The 21048-nt window shown below is 43.8% G+C and overlaps 1 protein-coding gene across 10 annotated transcripts in view; it reads left to right on the top strand.

Annotated features, from left to right (window-relative positions):
* Positions 1–21048, top strand: part of Irag1 (inositol 1,4,5-triphosphate receptor associated 1) — a 106876-nt gene that overhangs the window by 52046 nt on the left and 33782 nt on the right. For 7 of the 10 annotated variants that reach the window (XM_070035316.1, XM_070035317.1, XM_070035311.1 and 4 more), the window contains 6 exons: positions 624–701; positions 1421–1473; positions 1648–1695; positions 2872–3489; positions 5295–5373; positions 19460–19583. In XM_070035316.1, coding sequence (XP_069891417.1) covers positions 624–701; positions 1421–1473; positions 1648–1695; positions 2872–3489; positions 5295–5373; positions 19460–19583 — 1000 coding nt within the window. The remainder of the gene's footprint in view (positions 1–623; positions 702–1420; positions 1474–1647; positions 1696–2871; positions 3490–5294; positions 5374–19459; positions 19584–21048) is intronic. The other 3 variants (XM_070035309.1, XM_070035307.1, XM_070035310.1) reach the window with 2 other exon arrangements.

The following is a 21048-nucleotide window of genomic DNA, read 5'->3' as shown; positions in this document are numbered from 1 at the left end:
GCTTCCATTGCTGCACAGAGACAAATCCTCTGTGGTGAAGCCATGTACACCGAGCCCTGGGTGGCTCTGCTTGATGGAGCCCTTCCCCAGGAGGCCTGGGCCTGTGGATACCTCTGCAAATATCAGAGGGAGTCATCTTGGGTTCCTGTGTTCTTCAGACATTTGGGGTTTGAAGACATGGTTTCCTGGGCACCTCAGCTATCCTCATGTTAGAGTCTTCTTCCTGAGCACAAAGTTGAAGCAGGTTTTAGACAAGTCTGAATATACATAGGAGGATAAGGGGAGTATTTGGAGTCAGCGCTATCCTGGGACATCTACTGTGTAGCCTTCAGAGATCCTACCTGTCGATCAGTGTCATTAATTCCTTTAAAAGCCTCGAGTTCAGGCTCAGCAGGCAGAGGAGTGTGACTCCCCCCTGTACCCTCTCATTACCTGAGAGCCCACTCTGTCAATACGGATGGGTGGGCTGTAGTAGGGGGTCTCATATGACAGTCCACAACTAGTTTCTGGCCCCAACAAAGCAGGCCCAGTTCCAGGGATGCGAAGTACTGGAAAGGATGGTTCTGTGAGGCTGAAGTTGTGACCCTTCATGAATGCCAGTTGGTTTGTGTCTGTCCCCACAGTTGCCTCCCCAGACCTCAGCCCCAGAACCTCTCCTGTACCTTCTAGAAGCAGCTCGCTTACCGTCTCCACCCCACCAGGTGAGGCCTGGCACCCAGGTACTTCTGCTCCAACATCTCCCATAGCGGGGACCATTCAGCCTGGCCTAAGAGGATGCTTCCTGTGACATTTCCCTCCCACCTCCACTTTGCAGCTTTCCCATTAAAGGTTCCTCCTGGGTTTCCCCTCCAGGGGCTCCCAGCTAGGCCTGGTTAAGTAGCCTCAGAGGATACTGATATACTGTTCATTGAGGTAGACCAGTGTAGTGAGGCAGCAAGAGACATGTTAGGGTGAGAATGGAGAGAAGGTTATGGGAAGGGTTGTAATGGGCTTTCTTTGCCCTGGGAGGACTCAGTGAGAAATCTCCATAGAGTTTATTTGGAAAGGCCTCTCTTATTTGGGCCTTCTTTCACTGGGCTGTGTCCAGAACTATACCCTCCAGCCAGCATAAACAATATTCTGTCTAGGTAAAGCTCAGGTTCAAGTTAGGAAGCCTGGGTTCACATCCCAGTATGGACACTTCCTGCCCTTGAGGTCCCTCTTCCTCAGTTGCTTCATATGATATCTTTGGAGAATCAGTGAGAACCACTGCAGAACCTGCCTGGAATTCACGAGACACACAAAAACACTGGTGTTTCTGGCTCTTGGGGCTAAGATTGCTAAGGGAAAATGGTGTGGGAGGGAGGAGGTTCTGTAGCAAAAGGCTACAGCTGAGGGTCTGGGTGCTGGACATCACTTCTTAGTGTTGGGACCATTCTAGGTTTGGATGCATGCAGCAGCCCACAGTCCCTTCTGCCCGGAGCACCACCACAGGTCTGTATGTGGCCCGCTGGTCTGTATCTATGCCACTAGTCCCTACTCTCCCCCTAATACCAGGAGGTCCTCTGTGACCCCTGAGTGAGGTGCCGGGGAGGCTTTTTGGAGGACATTTTGGGAGGGAGGCAGGTCTCCCCTGATTTCAGGCTGATCCATGTCTACTTCCTACAGCAGAAGGGCAATGAGGCCGACGTCTCTTCATCTCACCCTGGCGAGCCTGTGAGTCTGAGCTTTGTCCAATTTAGAGGATTTAGGTGTGGGGACTCAGCCTCTTAGAAGCTTAAACTGGTCTGTGTTAGCCTCTGTCTCTCTGTCTCTCTGTCTCTGTCTCTGTCTGTCTCTGTCTGTCTGTCTCTGTCTCTGTCTCTGTCTCTCTCTCTCTCTCTCTCTCTCTCTCTCTCTCTCTCTCTCTCTCTCTCTCTCTCTCTCTTTCCCTGTGGACAATGAAGGAATCATCAGATACTTCTGCCTTATAATGAGACGGAAGTGGGGTGTCCTTCAGAGCAGCCATGTTCTCAAGCCTCCCCAGTGAGGCTAGCAGAGCGTAGCAAACCCCCAGGTCTAACCCCTGGGCAAAGCAGCCACCACTCCTGTCAGCACCAGGAAATTTTCAGGAAAGCTCAACTCGCAGTTGGATTCTGCTGGAGGTGGCCAGGAAAATCTCATCATTGTTGATGAGAAAATCATAGCACCCCACATCTTGCTTGGAGTAAGGTACCCAAGTACCGCAGGTCATGCAGAGGGCAGGTTAAAATTCAGTCATACCTGGAACTGAATCTGGATTAGAATCTTCTAGAAGAGCATTAGCACTTACATAGATTCGTTCATAGATTCCCAGACACAGACTCAGTGTCCCTCACTAAGCAGGCTTCCTGAGGAATGAAAGAAGAACATGAATGGCAAAACTTCTGAGCAGTAAGATCACCTTGTCCGGGGCTCTTATTCTCTTTTGCATCATGGAGCTCTCTGAGAAATTCCAGAAGGCAATGGATGCTCTTCCCAGAAAAATATAACCCTCAACCCCACAAACATGCCATTTGTATACAATCTCAGAAGGTTTCCAGTCCTAGTAGGGAGAGTGACTCTCTCTAGAGTGATGGACCTTGCCAAGACTAGAATCTGAGCAACTGACTTGGAGACAAAGCTGTCTTATATCCAACTCTCCTAAGCTCCTAATTCTTGGGTTGGTTTGGCTGGTTTTGAATTGCTGGCCTTTTCTGTTTGTGTATCTTCTTTACTGGCTCAGATCTGACTAAGAGGCTGTCTGTCCCCTTGCTACCTGGCCCACTACACTCCCTCCCCACTTCCCCTCAAACACCAATGAGCCCCTGAACAAGGACTGTGTCACCTCCTTAAACTGTCTCCAGGGTCATAAATTTACTTCTTTTCTTCCAGAATATCCCCAAAGGGCTAGCTGATTGGAAACAGAATGACCAGAGGAAAGTGTCTCAGGGCAGGCTGATTCCTCGCTCTCCCACAGTTGAGAAGACCAAAGAGCTTGCAATAGAGCAAAAGGAAAACTTTGATCCTCTGCAGCACCCTGAGACCACACCCAAGGGCCCAGCTCCTGGTCCAAGCAGTGGTGGGAAAATGGCCCTGAATAGCCCCCAGCCTGGCTCTCCTGAGAGCGAACTGGGGAAGATGCTCCTGAAGACAGCTAAGGAGGGCAATCCTCTGCCAAGAAGTCCAGCCCAAGGCTCAGCAGGGGTGGCTTCCCCTGGTCCCCAGGGAAAAGGCTCATCTGGAGAGCCCCTGGGGTCCAAGGTTGGCACCAAAGCTGAACTGCATGCGCCCATACCCCGGCCCCCTCTGATACGGGGGGTCTCCTGGGACAGTGACCCTGAAGAGCCAGGTCCCCGGCTGCAGAAAGTACTTGCCAAGCTTCCATTGGCTGAAGAAGAGAAAAGGTTTCCAGGCAAAGCCATCAGCAAGCCGGCCAAGGTGCCTGGACTCAAAGACTTCCAGATACAAGTGCAGCCTGTGCGCATGCAAAAACTGACCAAGCTCCGAGAGGTGGGTCCCTGTGGGCCCGCTGGGCAGGGTGTGCATGCCATGTCTCCCCTGGGCTGCAGTTTGGACCTGATACCAGTCCCTGGGGTAGGGCAGCTGTGGGCCTAGACTTGGACTCATGAGGCCCTAAAGGTTTCAACCTGAATAGCTAGGTCCACCATTGTGGCCTCTCCATAACACCAGTTTCTGATACTATGATCACCTTTTATAATTGTTACTAGGCAGAGGTCAGTGTGGGATGTCATTGCCACATAAAGCCACATTTCAGGGGAAGGTGGGGGTGTGGAGGGAACATATAGGCCCTCAGTCCAGTCTGTTCTCCTCCTCCAGCTGGAGCTGATGGTTTATAAACAGGAGCCCTTGAGAGACTTCCTGGTCAGACCTACTACTGGGCAAGGTCAGGAGAAAGTAGGGTTTTTTTTCTTGTTGCTATAATGACATCCATTTGTTTACCATGGGCATTGGTGGGGGGAGGCGGCAGAATAGATTGCGAAGGACACAAGAAGTCCCCACCCAGAGGTCAACCCAGACAGGCCAAGGATTCCATGGAATCCTATGGAATCAGACTGGAATTCCATAGGATGGGGCCTGTCCCCCCTCCCACCCAGAGGGTATGTGGGGCAGGAAAGGAAGCAAAGTACACTAGCAACTCTATCGTGAGTGAGGAAGTTCCTTTGTTAACAGGATGTAGTCCAATACTGGCCCTTGTCCAATTCAGAAATCGTGCCTGGTGCTCTGAGGCGGAGGCTCAGGAGAAGCTGGCCCTGCCTGCTGATGTAAACAGTATACAGAATTTTTTACCCACAGACGGAAAAAGCCAAGTAACTAGTGGGTCACAATGGGGGCCTGGATCGATAATTATATCAGGCTAGGCCACAATTTCCAAATCTGGAGGAAGATAAAAGCAATTGGACCAGCCAGCCCAGGGATCTTCCCTCATGAATCTCAAAAGCCTTGATGACCAGCCATTCCCCTCCTACTAACCATAGCCTTGCAGGTTTCTCTCACCCAACAAATAAAGCTGGACAGCCGAGGCCCCTTACTATCAGCCTCTGGCCCTGATAGCTGAGCCTCTGGCCTATAACCCAGTCCAGTGTGCTGAGAGCTAAGGGGTTAGGGACTACTTGCTTGTCAAGAGGGCCTGGCTTGTGACTTCCATGCCTGATCACGAGCACCCTCTGCTGGTCCCTTTCTTTCCTTCTTTACCTATGGGCCAAATACTCAACTGGCTACCTAGGACGCTGGAAATCTATTGATGGCATACGTCACAAGGGATGGGAGTGCTGTCTCTCATCCAGGCATTTCCACTAGAGGCCTATGGTCTTGTGTTAATTGGTTTGGAACAAACTTGGACCACCTTGTGTCACATACGTGTAGTCAGCATGCCATCTCAGCAAATCCTTGCTGAGGCCCCACAGCAGCAATTCCCAGGTCTTCATTTGTCTGGAGGTGCCACTGAGGAGCAGCCCTAAAGGACCCTCCTGTACCTAAGAGCCTTTAACACTCCTGCTGTCCTGCAACTCTCTGCAAACCTCAGTCACTGTGATTGGGCTATTCATTTACCCAAACTTCTTTAACAAGCAGACCAGGCTGATGGTGGCTCAGAACTCAAGGCTTGTAGGACTAATGGTGGGATTTCAGGTTCCTTTCAGGCTAGAAGTGCTGGTGCACCTCACATCTTCCCACACGTCTTTGCCAGTGTACATGTGGTTCCCACCTAATGCTGGGCACAGAGCCACCGGAGGAACCAAGAAATGAGCCCAGCCTGGTGATACTCTCTGCAATGTGTCTCTCTTTTCCCCACAAAGGAGCACATCCTGATGAGAAATCAAAATCTAGTGGGGCTCAAGCTTCCCGAACTGAGTGAAGCAGCTGAGCAGGAAAAAGGTAAGTGTGCAGGGCTAGAGCTGGACTGTCTGCACTGTTCAATGAGGGTAAATGCATGAACCCTAGACTTCCTGTCAGCAAGCCTGACACTCACTATTTGCAGATGGTGTTTCCTGCCCATGCAGAACCCGTCTACTTCCTGCCAGCCTCCTCTGAGCACTGTTGGCAACAGCGGGTCTGGAAGGTGCCCCATGCCTGAACTTTTGACATTGCCTTTCTCCTCACACCCAGGAAGCTACATAAATGGACCAGTTCCTCTTTTCGGGTCCCCAAGGCCATCTCTTCCTAATATGCTGTCACCACAAAGTCCATACCCAAGACCAACCCCAATGAATGGATGCAAGTCCCTTCCTCCAAGCCACCTGCTCTCCACCTCCCCACCCATTTCCACCACATTCATCTAAAAATAGGAATAGGGTCCTGGCCCTCCTACACACTACTGATGGACCCAGCCCAACTCCCATCACCCTTGGCACTGTCCTCCGCTCAACGCAGCTACTGAGCCTCACTGCAAGTTACAACTGTCCAGCTAGAGTCCTGGCTCTGGCACTGAGCAGCCGTGTGGCCTGGGAAGGCTACCTGATCCCTTGGTGCCCAATCTTCCTCTTCCCTACTACCACATGTGAAATAGAGCTAATCAGTGTTGTTTCAAACATTATCAGGAGCTGGGCATGGTGATATATACCCATAATCCTGGTACTTATGAACTTGAGGCTGGAGGATCTAAGCTTTAGGCTTGCCTCTTCTATATATGGAGATTTTATCTAAAAACAAAAACAAAAACAAAAAAGTTGTCAGGGAGATAAATGAAATAAATAAATTATATTCACATACCTGGAACATGCTAGTACCTGATATAGAATATCTCTAGAGTAGAAGATTTTAAGGCCCAATTTGTGCGTTGGGTGTAAGAAGGTACACGCACAGGTGTGCATGCATGTGTATGCCTGAATGTATGTGTGCATGCGTGTCTGTGTGTGTGTGTACGTGCACACATGCACGCACCTAAGTGCATATGCCTGCGTGTATAGCTCTGCTTCCAAGGCATTCTGCAGTGTGTGGTGCTAGTAGGCCCTGAGATAGGATTTCTTGAATAAATAATAAGAGAAATTGTATAAAATGTGGCAGGGGAGACCAATAACTATATTTCCACAAGGAGTGAAGCTGTCTTCAGAAGGACAAGTCTCTTCAGGCCAGACTCTGTCCCTCCATCTTCCCAGAGGAGGACAGGCTCCCAGAGCCCACCAATCTGTAGCCTCTGTCATTATCCATGTCCTGTCTCCTTCCTGACCTATTGTCACTCCCTTCTCTGAATTATCCCGTTCTCTGGGTAAGTCCTTCGAGCTCTGAAACGTTCTCCTTTCCTTACTCTCTTTTGTATTTCACAAAAGCAGAATAGGATGTAGCCAGTATGCTCTGCTCCCTCTTTTGATATTAATTCTTGCCTATGGTAAATAGGCATAACAAAGTTTACTGTTTTCCTATATGAAGCATAGCATTCAGTGGCATTAAGTATGTACAGTGGCATTAAGTATGTGATGTTGTACAAACATTACCCCATCCTTTTTAGACCTTTCATTTTCCCATACTGAAACTTGGCACCCATTAAACACCAGAGCACCTTTATCCTTCCCCGTCCCTAAGGCAACCATTGTTCACTTTTGCTGCCATGAAGCTGACCTCTTTCTCTAGTTGCCTTATGTAAACAAGTCTTATAATATTTCATCCTATCTTTTGAAATGTAATCACATATATACACACCAGAGGCTAGTACTGGGCTTCCAGTTCTGTCTTATTCTGATCAACTGAACTATTTTAATCTCCGCTTTAATAATAATATTTCTTACTTGGCAATGGGGTTAGTTCTCCTTCATCGCTATTTTTCAGAATATTTGTTAATATTCAGGATATAGAGATTTAGTACAAAGTAATAGAAAGAGCACCTGGACAAGAAGTTAAGAGATTTGAGGCCCAGGCATGGTGACTCAAGCTTGTCATCCCAGCTACTTAGGAGATGGCTATCTGGAGGCTTGTATTTTGTGGCTATGCTGGACAAAAAGTTAGCAAGGTCCTATCTCAACCAATAAGCTGGATATGGTGGTTCATGGCTGTAATCCCAGCTATGATAGAGCATAGGTAAGAGGATTAGAGTATAAGACTTCCCCCCAGACAAAAACATGAAACCCTACTGAAAAAAGAACTAAAGTTAAAAAGGTCTGAGTTGTGGTTCAAGTGGTATAGTACCTGCCTAGTAAGTATGAGGTCCTAAGATAAAAATCCCAATTCTAACAACAACCAAAAAACCCACCAAAACAACAAAAACAAGTCAGATTTTAATTTATGTCCCAGCCCCAGAAACATATGAATGAATCCTTACATACATTCCTTAGCTTCTCTAGACCTACATTCACATTTGAAATTTATAGCATTTCAAACATTTAATTGTGGTTACTCTAACTATACATTGGATTTAGAAAGGACTGCCTGAATTTTGTTTGACAATTTATAGGCTTATAATTTTCAAACATTTACTTTTCATTCAGTCACATAGTTGGTCTTTCTGTTATTGTAACATTCCATTCTTTTAACTCTAAAAAATTGAAGGTATTTTGTTTTGTTTGTTTTTGAGTCAGACTCTTGCTATATAGCACAGACTGGCCTCTAACTCAAAATCATCTTGCCTCTACCTTCCAAGTTTGGATTCCAGGCATGCACCATCATATCTGGCTTATAGTCCTTTGTATATGTCTCATGTCTTATGGCGCACAGTCTGTATGATTACTACTAGTAGTATGATTATCACAACTAGAGTCATTACTAATGCCATACACTGTGCCAAGCACTTGGCACTATTGACTTAATGCTCATAATAACCTTGAGAATAGATTTAATACCTTCATTACAAACAAGAAATTTGAAGGTTTTGGAGGTTAAGATCATGTGTTTAAGCCGGGCGCTGGTGGCTCACGCCTGTAATCCTAGCTACTCAGAAGGCTGAGATTTGAGGATCGTGGTTCAAAGCCAGCCCGGGCAGGAAAGTCTGTGAGACTCTTATCTCCAATAAACCACTAGAAAACCAGAAGTGGCACTATGGCTCAAGCAGTAGAGCACTTGCCTTGAGCTGAAGAGCTCAGGGACAGCGGTCCAAGCCCAGAGTTCAAGCCCTACGACTGACAAAAAAATATTTTAAAAAGATCATGTGTTTATTAACTGCTGAAGCCAGGATTGGCATCCAGATGCATCTAACTTCAAAGGCTCTTGGCCACTTTGCAGAACACCTTTTCAGATTCACAATCACACCACCTGTCATTTCTTTTCTGCAATTTTTTTTAAATTGTGAAAATACTGTACAGAGGGGTTACAATGACATGGGCAAGGTAATGAGTACATTTCTTATCAAGCATTGTTGCCTCCTCCTTTGTTTCCCCTTCCCATCCCTTCCCATCTCCTGCACCCCCCTCCTCCCTGGCCAAAGTTGTAAAGTTCGTTTTCGACATAGCGACTTGTATATCTCATTGTTGCAGTGGTCATTTTTATTTTTTCCAACTCATCACTTGTTTTTGTTACTCTTTGTATCCATATTTATTTTATTATTGACACAATTAATTAATTTGACAATATGATAAAGAGAATATCACTCTTCTCTTCCATTCTCTTTCCTTGCCTTTTCCTTCCCTTCCCTCTTCCTTCTCCTCCCTTCCTCCATTTTGAGCCCCCTTCCTTCCCATACTTTCTTTCCTCCTTCCCTTCTCCTCTCCTTCCCTCCATTTTAAGACCAGGTCTTGTTATTTAATAAATAGGGTGGGAATTGGATATATCCCTTAGCTTCAATTTTGTGGATATTGACATAGTCTAGTGCTCTTAACACATGGTAAGGGAGCTGGAGGAGATGATTGCTAATTAGACAACGAGCTGTGTCTCAGACTGAGCTCCATTCATGTAGACAGATTTTGGTGGGTTTCTAGGTACCTTTCACATCATCTTTTTTGCTTAACAACAAACTTAAGACAATTTAACTTTTAATTAATATGGAAAGAACTTCTTAATTTTTAAATATATTTTCCCCACATATCTCTTATGAATTTTTTTCTTCTTTTTTGGGGGAAGGGGGGCAGTACTTGTACTCTGGGCTTGCTAGTTCATGACTGGTGTTCTACCTTTTGATTCCAGTCTGGTTTTTACTGGTAAATTAGAGATGGACTCTCATGACAGGGAAGACTTTCAACCATGATCTGGATTTCAGCCTTCTGAATAGTTAGGATTATAGTCATGAACCACTAAAGCCTGCCTTTCTTCTTAATGCTTATTTTGATTCTATTTTTTCTCTCTTATAAACAATGGTATAATGAACATTCTCCTATATGTGTCTTCACAGAAATGTGTTTTTCTTTTTTTCTTTTCATTTATTAAGTAGTTGTACAAAGGGGTTTCAGTTCCATGAGAAATGTGTTTTTATACAGGCTACTGTAAATCCAATTGGTTGATCAAAAGATATTTATCTTTAAATGTATACACATACTACCTAATCAGCTTATAAAATTATTCCAGTTTAGATATCCATTATCTACACACTATCAAATTTTAATAGAGAGTAAATTGAATCTTAGAAATGAAATTATCAGGTATGTGAATTTGACTGCTCTTAGCATCAAATTTCAAAAAGTAAATTAACCATGGTTGGTGTTTAATAAATGTATACTCCTTCCAATTTTCTTATGTCTAGCTAAGAGCTCAAGCTTCATTGTTTGCCAGCTGTAAAGCCTCAGGCAAGTTTCTTATTCTTTTGGCACCCCCATTTGCCCATCTAGATGGCTCCTACTTTGCTGGTGGAATGTTTTATGTGAAACTTGTCCTTAGATCAGCAAGAATCTGACATTCATTCTGATTTCCATTATGGAGGTTGTAGAACTCTATCTTGTCAACCAAATGGGACATTCTTGAACTTGGCACTCCACAGTGCACAGAACAGTGTTGAGGTGTGGTAGACAGCTAGCCATACTGTCAGACTACAGTCTGCAGAACTGTAACTTCCTTCTTTTACATTTTGAAAACCCTTTCCCCTTCTGTACCCAGGACAAACAAAAGCTTTGCAAGCACCGGGTGCTGGCCCAGACAGTACTTACAGGCTCTCCACTCAACAACACAATGAGCTCATGTGGAAAACTTCAGGCTTTTAGCATGTTTAGTGACTGTTCCTTTGGGAGATGGGGAAGATCCTTATCAGAACATTCTGGAGTCTTCAGAACTTTGGCTCTCCTTCAGTTTCTAAGCACTGGAAGGCCCTTTTACCCAAAGCATCTGATCTCCCCAACAATCTAACACTTCCTTTCTCTTCCCATTTTGTACAGTGTTTTGTTCTTTGTTTATACGTTATTTCAAGGCAAAGATGAGACTGATAGTGGCAAGCTCCCAGGCTGCGTTCTGGAAATGTAGTCAATCAAAACAAATGTTAAAGTCTCAAGCCCCACTGTCAAAGAGCAGGCCTTGTCCCAGCAGCCGTCCTGAGGCATTGCAGCCGTGCCCACAGCCTGCACTCTCAGCCCCCTCCCAAACCAGGAGCCACTCGGTGGCCAGAGGAGTCTCCGAAATGCAAATCTGTTTAAGGTCTTCAGAGTTTTATTCTGCTCTGAGATGAGGATGAGCACTGGAATGCTCAGTGGGATCTTCAAGGCCTTATGTGATTAACCCTCACCCAGCATCTTCTGGGACCATTCTCCACCCACTGTTCCCATTTTGGCTTTCCTTCAACAACTCATTCCTCCCCCTTTTTAGGCTTGGCACATGCTGTCTGTTCCCTCTACATGGAATGCTCTCTTCCTCGCTGCCTAATGGACTCCCATTTAATCAAATGTCACTTACCTAGAGAAGCCTTTCCTAGCACCTCCAGTACCTTCATGTCCTTTCTCCTTTGTCAAATCAGTCACAGTGTGAAACAAAGTGAGTTTTCCCCTGATTTAGCTCTCTCCTTTCAGATGACAAGCTCACTCTCAGAAGACTATAGCATCCCAGTTTTTCTTAGCGTTCTGTTCTTAGCTTGAGGCCCCGTGCTTGGGACATAGTAAGCATTCAGTAAATGTGAGATGAATTCATGAATGAATGAGCTCACTTTCACTGTCTCAGAGAGGAAATCACAAGGGAGACAAAGCCACTATGATACAGCGCAATAAGATGTTAAAAAGAACACAAAGTACTGAAGAACAAAGAGGAAGAAACAGCCGGCTCTGAAGGGTGAATCTTGGAAAGTTTCCAGGAGGAGCTTTGATTTGAGGGAGGGAGCGGCGCCTCCAGGCAGATGTAACAATAGGAACCAAGGAAGGCAGGTATCTTCTAGTACTTGGCATGTTTCAGGAACAGAAGGAATGCCATGTGTTCCAGACAGATAGGTAGCGAGGCTGTCACAGTGGGCTGGGATCAGGAAGGGTGAAAGCTTTGAGGGCCAATTAATGAATTTGAATTTCAATTAAGACCCTTTGAAAAGCCAGAGAACCCTGCAGGTAAGGATCATTTCTATGTTTTAGGAAAAAAAATTTCTGGCCGGGTTACAAAAGCTGCCCTTGCACAGGAGACACTGCGTGAGAGGATATGGAAACAACCCCGTCTTGGGTATGGTGGCTCTTGGGGAGGTGAAGGTTAGGAAGTTCTCCATTTCGGGCCAGTTCAGGGGGAAAAATTGTAAGACCCCATCTCAGCTAACAAATGGAGTACAACGGTGTGTGCCTGTCATCCCAGCCACACAGCAGGCACTGCCATCTGAGCCCACCAAGGCAAAATGTTGCAAGATCTCATTAAAAAATAATAATAAAGAAGAAAAACAGGCTGGAGGTATGGCTTAAGTGGCATAGCATCCGGATTCAAAACCCAAGATCACCAAAAGGAAGGAGGCACAGAAGGGAGGGAGAAAGGGAAGGGGAAGAACGAGCCTGGGGAGGGGGTGATGAAATGGAAAGAGAATATGTAAGGGACAGGATGATGAGCGCTGTTAGGAGGTAAGCTCGGCAGGGCATGGTGACTAGGGGTGGAGTTGAGGGGGAGACTAGGACGATCCCAAGGTATCTGTGTGCATGACTGTGTAGATGATGGTACATTAGTCAGGAACTGGGAACATGAGGGAGAGTCGGTTGAGGAGACAATGTGTTGCGTGGGACCACATTGCATACTTGTGGGAAGCAGCTGGGATTCAACTAGTCTGAAAGACCATCTTGTACACCCCAAGCCTACTACTAACCATTGGGGCCTGGGGAATCTAGCTGAGCATCATTGCGCCCCTCCCCCACCCCAGAAAATGATCTTAGTAATATTTACTTTGCAGGGTTACTATAGTGCAAGGAATAAACAACAAAGAGCATCTACTGTATGGCTAATACTCAGTGAATAGTAGATGTCTAAAGTTATGTTTATTTTCTTATCATATTAATAGTGTTTTAAGTGACAGTTATATATGTGTGTCTCCCTCCCCCCACTACCTCCCAGGGAGATAGATGTGAAGAAAGTTTATCCCAACCATTAGGCTTGTGTATTGGAAGAGCATTTCTGTCATCAGAGCTTGCTTAGCTAAAGCCCCAAAAGTTAGTTTTCCAAGTCCCTGAGATAACCAGAAATAATATTTCCCCTTTGGAATGATCTAGTACAGACAAATATGTTGAAAGTTTATTGTTTTTATTAGAAATGGTTTATGTTCATTATCAAAAATCTTGACTAATAGTGAAAACTGCTAAAGAATTTTAAAAATAGCTTACACCAAATATCCCTTCCTCAAAAATACAGAAGACTGGAAGAAGAGGGGAGGGAGATTATGCTTCTTTGAAGTAAAACAATCACAGTGTAATTGGTTTGGATTAAACTGAAGTGAAACTGTAGGGCTTGCTGAATTTTAGTGATTTCTTCCTCCAAAGAGGAGAAATTAATTTGACAATGTATTATGAAATACATTAAAGTTGGGAGATTTTTTTTTTTTTGCATCATATGTTTTAGTTTGGGTGATGGTTATAAGCTTTGTGTCTAGCCTTTGCTTTAGGTGGGTTTGGTAAGATACCCGACTCAGAACTGATTGTCATGAAGGAAGAATTTACACTCACTGATTTCTGTAATTAGGAGGCACAGTTCATCAGGAGGCCTACTTAGGAGAGGATGGTGGTCAAACAGGAGGCCAACGGTCCTAAAACCTTTACTGGGGTTTTCATGGAAAGGGGTGGGCTAGTCATGTGGGTCCTCTGTGCAAGTTTAGGATTCATCTGAATAATTTTACCAGGCACTAGAGTAGAGAAGAGGTGTGTAGTCTGATACTCAGTTCTGGGAGACAGTGTGTGAGAGATTGGTAAGAGAGATGCGTGGGACTGAAGCTTCTGGATTGGTTGATTTGTATGTGAAAGGTACACTTTTAAAACTATCTTTAGGTAGTTGTACAAAGGAATTGACATTTAACAAAGTAGTTTATAAATACAATGCATGTTAAGCAATGTCACCCCTTTCAACATTCTCACACATCCCTCCCAACCTGCCCTTGAAGGTATACTTGAAGGAGAGTTCTTCCCTATCTCCAGAAATTAGCTGTCCTTGAGAGGGGTGCACCAGGATTAAAGCCCCAAATCATAGAGATCAAGAATCCAGAAGATCAGAACATTTTTTTAAATTGTTGGTCGTGGGGCTTGAACTCTGGGCCTGGGAGCTGTCCCTCAGCTCTTCAGCTCAAGGCAAGCGCTCTACCACTTGAGCCACAGCGCCACTTCTAATTTTCTGGTGGTTTATTGGAGATAAGAGTCTCAAAGACTTTCCTACCCAGGCTGGCTTTGAACTGTGATCCTCAGATCTCAGCCTCCTGAGTAGCTAGGATTACAGGTATGAGCCACTGGCGCCCAGCAAGATCAGAACATTTTGTCACTACAGTTCTGCTTACTGAATTGCTGTGGGAAGAGATGAGACAGACAGCATTTTGCCTACCTCTGTATTTCTTCCTGACTTCCTTCTCTGCCTACACAGATTCAGGATTCTTTGCATATCAGCCAGGTTGTAACACTTTACATTCCACTCTGCAGTGATGGCTTCCACAGTTGCTTAGCCTTAGACTCATAGGTAAAAGGATTTCATGCTTATCACTAGTCCCTCTAGTGGCTTACTGCTCTCATTTATTATTTTCATTTATAATTTGTTTAGCTGGATTTCATTACCCAATTATTTTGCTATGAGGGAGCAGAGTTACCATGTTCCCTGAAATCTAACATGTTGGAAAATGTTGCCTTCTTCTTGAAAGACACCTTGCATGGTTATGAAATTCTTGAACAACTCTTCCCTTTGAAACTGTACATATTGATTCTCTGTACTCAGTGTTGATATCAGTTGTTTTCCCTTAACCCTCTTGTCTCCCTGTAGGTGTCTTTTTTTCCCTGTGAGAGTAGTTAGAGAAGCATTTCTTTCATATATAATGTGTGAATAGCCAGATATGGTGGTGCATGCCTATAATCTTAGCTGCTTGAGCGGCAGATATGGAAGAATCACAATTCAAGACTACATTGGCAAAATTTGTTAGTAAGAGCCTATCTTAAAAAACAAGGCAGGAATGGTAGCATATACTTGTAATCCCAGCTATATGGGATGTTATAGGTAGGACAAGTAAGGTTTAAGTTTAAGACTGGCCAAGGGCAAAATTCTGTTTGAAAAAATTGCTAAGGCAAAAATGTCTGGAGGTATAATTCAGATGATACAGTCTTACCTAACAAGCACAAGACCATGAGCTCAAACCCCAGTTCTGCCAAATGAAAGACAAACAAACAAACAAAAGACCAAATTGGGAATAGTGAAACAAGCCTTTAATCCCAGCTACTTAGAAGGTAGAGGTAGAAAGGCTGGCTTGAGCAATGGTGCAAAAAACAACCTGAAAGTAAAGGCACTGGGTATGGTTCAAGTGGAAGAGTAGTTGCCTGAATCCTTGAGTTCAATCCTCAGTACCACTAACAAAATTTTAAAAAGTAATTATGTCATCAAGTGAGGACATTTTTTTCTATTATATGTTTGAAAATATTCTTTGTCTCAGGTTTGCAATCTCAGAAAGGATACAATTTATGGAATGATCAATGGTGTCTCAAACCCAGGTCCATATTCCAGCTCTGAATACATCCATTTTTCTTTCCTTCTTTATACTCTTTTTGGTCAGTAAAGTTCTCCCATCCTCCTTACTAATTCAGTTTGAAGCTACATATGTTATATTCCTTTTTCCAATCTATTAGCTACTTCTATATTTTCCAGCTTCCTGATTAATTCTGTTATTTTGACTTTCTATTTGTTCTTTAAATACATGTCATCTTCCCTCTCAGGATGAAGGTTTCATCTGCATCCTGAATGCTTATTTTCCCTTTTTTTTCAGGTTCTCATTTCTCCTAGAGTCAAGCATTAGTAGTATATTTTTTACACAGGAATGCACTGTTGCATTTTTTTATGTGTGTCTTGCAGCCGAGTTTTCATCCTGACATCTGTCTCCTACATGTTTCCCTTTTTCCTCCCCTTCTACCTTCCTTCCCTCTTTCCTTCCTCTTTTGACCCTAGTATTTTTATATAGTTGCCATGTCACTTGTTTTCATTCTGTTTCCTTGTGATCTAGACATTTCTATGTAGATTTTCCATTTACTCTTATAATGGGACTGATTAATTTTCATCAATTCCTTCTATCTTGCCTGAGGTTTCTTCAGCGCTTTAGCAGAAAACTGGGTGTTTTATGTTTCTTTGTTTTAGTGCTGCCTGGGTAGAGGGTGGAGAAATGAGGAAGTTCATCTTAAGCTGTTGGTAAAGTGTTTATATAATTCATTTTGACTTCTTTCTTGTTTATAGTCTAAAATTTGAATTTATCATACCAAATTTGGGACATATATAATGGGGTTTGGATGGCTTCACAAATTTAGGAAAGAATTGTAAAGACAGCTTGCCTAAGTATTTCTTTTTCAAAAATACTTGATCCAACCTTTTCCAGAATTCACTGGTCCTTCTATTGAGCAAAGACGGAAAAGATGACAAAATTGAATGACGCTGGCTACTAGAAGTGAGAAGTGGGAGGAGGGCTTCAGTGGAGGCTTTCCATCTGTCCCCTGCCCTTTGCTCTAGCCAGAGGGGTTTGTTTTATTTGTTTTTCATCTTCCTTTCTGGTAAATTCCTACATGTTGTTCAAGGCAAGCAATTCTGATAAAAGTACCACACTATCATTCTGCCTAGAAAAGTGAAATGGCAACATGGGCATTTTCCCCCTTCTCTTTCGTCTCTTCCAAGGGCTGGTGTGGTGGAATGAAGAACTTTCTTTAGAGTAACTTTCTCCACAGGCTGCTGACTCGCCTCTATGTCCACTTCCCTATGAGTTATCACACTTTGTCAGAAGTGTTCCTTTCATATTTGCCTTCCAGAACTCATTCAGCGGTGGGATGGAAGCCACACAAGTATTCCTAATCATTTCTGTTTTTCTCTTGCTTTTTTTTTTTTTTTTTTTTTGGTCATGGGGCTTGAACTCTGGGCCTGAATGCTGTCCCTCGGCTCTTCAGCTCAAGGTGTGTGCTCTATCACTTGAGCCACTGTGCTACTTCCGGTTTTCTGAGTGGTTTATTGGAGATAAGAGTCTCACGGACTTTCCTGCCCAGGCTGGCTTTGAACCGAGATCCTCAGATCAGCCTCCTGAGTAGCTAGGATTACAGGTGTGAGCCATTGGCGCCCAGCTGCCTTGCCATTTTTTTTTAAGAGTATTGCCTTTTCATGTATTCTTGCTTACATATTTTTGAAAAGCTTTAAGTATTTTCTTGTGAATTTTGTTGCACTCAAGAGGATGGTGGTTTTGCAGTCTACCAAATCTGGGATCACTCTTCAAGTACCTATTTTAATAAGGCCAGAAGCCCTAACTGGTTGATTTTTTTACCCCTTCTTTCCTTCCCCAACTTAGTGGAGTTGAGGAGCAAAAGCTCCTGATATAGTGTCACTTGATGAACAGACTTCAGATGGCTCAATCAATCATATAGAGTTGTCAGAGTCTGCTACTGTCATATTTTTTGCTGAGTATGGTAGGGATATGGAAATATAGAGTGAGGCCAGAGGCAATTCAAGATTTGCTATCTGTCATGTGGAAATATCAGAGAATAATAAATGCCAGGACAGAACCCAAGAACTGACAAGTCACTAAGAGGACATCTATTCTACTCAAATTATACCTAGAGAAAGATGTTTGATTTCCCATCTCTAACAGATGATCCTCTAGCTTCTTTATTTGAATAAATATCAAGAAACCTAAAAGTACCATTCTATTATTGAAAAACTCAGTGGATTTAAAGATTTCTTTTCTAAGCATGTATGCCAGTATGGCATTCATGTCTGTTACTCTCACACTGGAGCTAAGCTTCCAATTTAGCTGGTTAATTGGAGATAGTCTTTCAAGCTTTCCTGCCTGGGCTGGCTTCGAACCATGATACTCAGATCTCAGCCTCCTAAGTAGCTAGGATTACAGGTATTAGTAATTGATGTCCAACAAAGATTATGTAACTGAATCCAGCTACATCTCTTCTTCTCTTTGCTTGGTCTCTCATGTGACTACCAGTTGTCTCAATTTAAATGATCATTACAACTGTGCTTATAGTCCTGACCTTCAGCCCTGGAAAATGACCATATAGGCCAGAAAGCTGCTAAACCAAAGGCAATGAGAGACAATAAATAGTAGATAAATGTAAATTATTTTAAAATATACATATATATATATATATATAAATTCTTGCATGTAAATGGGAAGTAATCAGTGTACATCATGAGGACACCTGAATTGACTAAAGAAAAAAACACCCATACAGATTTGGGGCACACGCGTGCAAGTGTGTGTGTGCGTGTGTGTGTGTGTGTGTGTGTGTGTGTGTGTGTGTGTGTACACGATGGGGTTTGAACTCAGGGCCTGGATACTGTCCTGTAGCTTTTTTACTCAAGGCTGGTACTCTACCACTTGAGCCACACTTCCACTTCCAGTGTTTCGCTGGTTATTGTTACTATTGTTATTATTATAATTATTAGTTTTGTCAGTTGTAGGAACTGGAGGCCTGAGCACTGTCCCTGAGCTTCTTCTGCTCAATACTAGTGCTGTGCCATGTGAGCCACAGTATCACTTCCAGCCTTTTCTGAGTAGCTTATTGGAGGTGAGAGTCTTATGGATTTTCCTGCTTTGGCTGGCTTCAAACCACAATCCTCAGATCTCAGCCTCCTGAGTAACTAGGATTAAGACATGAGCCACCAGCACACAGCTGAAAAATTCCTGTTTCTATTCCTGGCTACAGGACTATGCAATCAGACTTCTAGGAAGGATCTGGAAGATAGAACTTTTGAATTTATTTGAGAAAAATAATTAGGCAAGCCACTTCTTTTGTTTGTTTTTGCCAGTCATAGGGCCTGAACTCTGGGCCTGGGCATTGTCCCACAGCTCTTCAGCTCAAGGCTAGCACTCTACTACTATGAGCCACAGCACCACTTCCAGTTTTTTCTGCTTATGTGGTACTGAAGAATCAAACCCAGGGCCTCATGCATGCAAGGCAAGCACTCTACCACTGAGCCACTTTCCCAGCCCCGACACTTCTTAAGAAGCCTATAAAATAGGTTTTATTTTTCCTCCAAAATATTATAGCTAAATCACCTCCCAGTTTCCTGAGCCCAACAGCTGACTCCAGCCATAGCATCTCCTGTACTTGGGAGTCTGAAGCAGGCAGATCATGAGTTGGGCTACCTGGTGAGTTCAAGGGCAGCCTCAGCTATGTAGTAAGACTCTGTCTCTAAAAAATAAAGATGTGAAAAGATTCTGCTTGACACTGTGGGGGGGAACTATTATGAGAAAGAATTTTGAACAGATAGACCTTGTAAATGAGGTCTGTAACTTTGAACAAGTTATTTAACCTTGTTGAGCCTTGAATTACCTAGTTATAAAATAGGATGGGCAAGTTCTGTTCACTTGATCATAAAGTATGAAGATAATTATAAAGCCCCTGACCTATAATGAAGTGCTTATAAGTGTTGAAGGTCTTCCTGGCTCTCTGAAACAGTACTGTTGTTTTTTCAAACATATCCTTTATAAGGAAGCACTTTTATTTTTCAGGCCCCCCTTCTGAAGTGTCCCCAGCTATTGAGGAAGAAGAGTCAAAGAGTGGTTTGGATGTCATGCCCAATATTTCTGATGTGCTGCTACGCAAACTGCGGGTCCACAAGTCTCTCCCTGGAAGGTAAAATCTGAATGTAGGCTGCAACAGGTCCTGTGTTAGGTATCCTCTGGGCCAGATTCTAGGTGGAACACAGAAAACCAGTCTTGAATATTATCCCCAGAAAATCCAGTGGTCCAGGCTGGGGTAATGTAGCCAAAACAAAAAGATTAAGGAAGGGCCAGTCTGAGTGTTTCGAGCCCAAGAGCAGGTTGGGTTCAGAAGCAGGTGCAATCCTTGAGATCATGAGGGTTACCAGATATGCATGGTGGCAGACCGTCATGGGCACTTGGCCAGGAGATGTGGATTTCAGTTCAGAAATAGCATTTACGGGGCTGGGAAGATGGCTCAGTGGTAGAGTGCTTGCCTTGCATGCCTGAGGCCCTGGGTTCGATTCCTCAGCACCACATAAGCAAAAAGAAAAAAAAAGCCAGAAGTGGTGCTGTGGCTCAAGTGCTAGAGCGCTAGCCTTGAGCTGAAGAGTTGAGGGACAGCACCCAGGCCCAGAGTTCAGGCCCCACGACCGGATCCCCCATCTCCCCCCCCCCAAAAAAAAGAAACAGCATTTACCCATAATGAGAGATTCTGGAACTAATAACTGTGTGGAAAGAAGTGTAGAATATTTGGAACCGCATGAAGGCTTGCTTGGAAAACTTCTTTCACTCATGAGGAGAAAGTGCCTTTTCTTTTGGAGTTTCAGCTCCATTGCATGTACAATAGGGATCATGCGTATTCTGTCATTAGCAGTGGCGTGGTGCTGGCTAAATGAGATCAAGTGTAAGTAGGGATTTAAGGTAGTATTAGCACATAGCAAACAGGCCCTTGGTAACTGTTAGGTTATAAAGTGAACATGATGGAGGTTTGAGATAGTGAAGTGTCCAGGAAGTCTGTGAAATAGGGCTCATACAGAGAATGACGTATTCTCTAATGAGATAATAATTAACCTGAGATACACAAATGACAAAATGAAGTATCTGTGCAAAAATTCTGAGACCTAGATTTCACCAGCAAAAGAGTGAAGTTACTAGCCTACCTCACATAACACACACTCAGACTTAAAAATGAAAGATTAACCCTAGAAAACTCTCAGAAGAAAACAGGAAACTTTATGGCCCTGACTTTTAGATATGGCACCAGAAATATAAGCAGCAAGATTTTTAAAAAAATAGATGAATAGTACTTCAAAATAACCAAGTCTGTGCTCCAAACATTACATCTCAAAAATGAAATGCAGCCCACAGAATGGGAGGAAATATTTACAAGTCATTTATCTGATATGGGACTTGTTGCTAGAAAATATAAGGAATTCATATAACTCAGCGCAAATAGCCAGTTTCTCAGGATGGGCAGAGAATTGAAATACGCACTTGTTCAAAGATTTACAAGAGGTCACATGAAGACACCGTTCCTTTGGCAGCCCACAGCTCTGCCTCCCTGATGCCCACAGCAGTTTATAAGGTACAGCTCTGTATTAGGAATCAGCTATGTT

The sequence above is a fragment of the Dipodomys merriami genome, unplaced genomic scaffold (genome assembly GCF_024711535.1).
Source record: "Dipodomys merriami isolate MVZ:Mamm:240054 unplaced genomic scaffold, mDipMer1.0.p SCAF_25, whole genome shotgun sequence".
Classification (NCBI taxonomy): domain Eukaryota; kingdom Metazoa; phylum Chordata; class Mammalia; order Rodentia; family Heteromyidae; genus Dipodomys; species Dipodomys merriami.
This window is presented reverse-complemented; position numbering and strand designations above follow the sequence as displayed.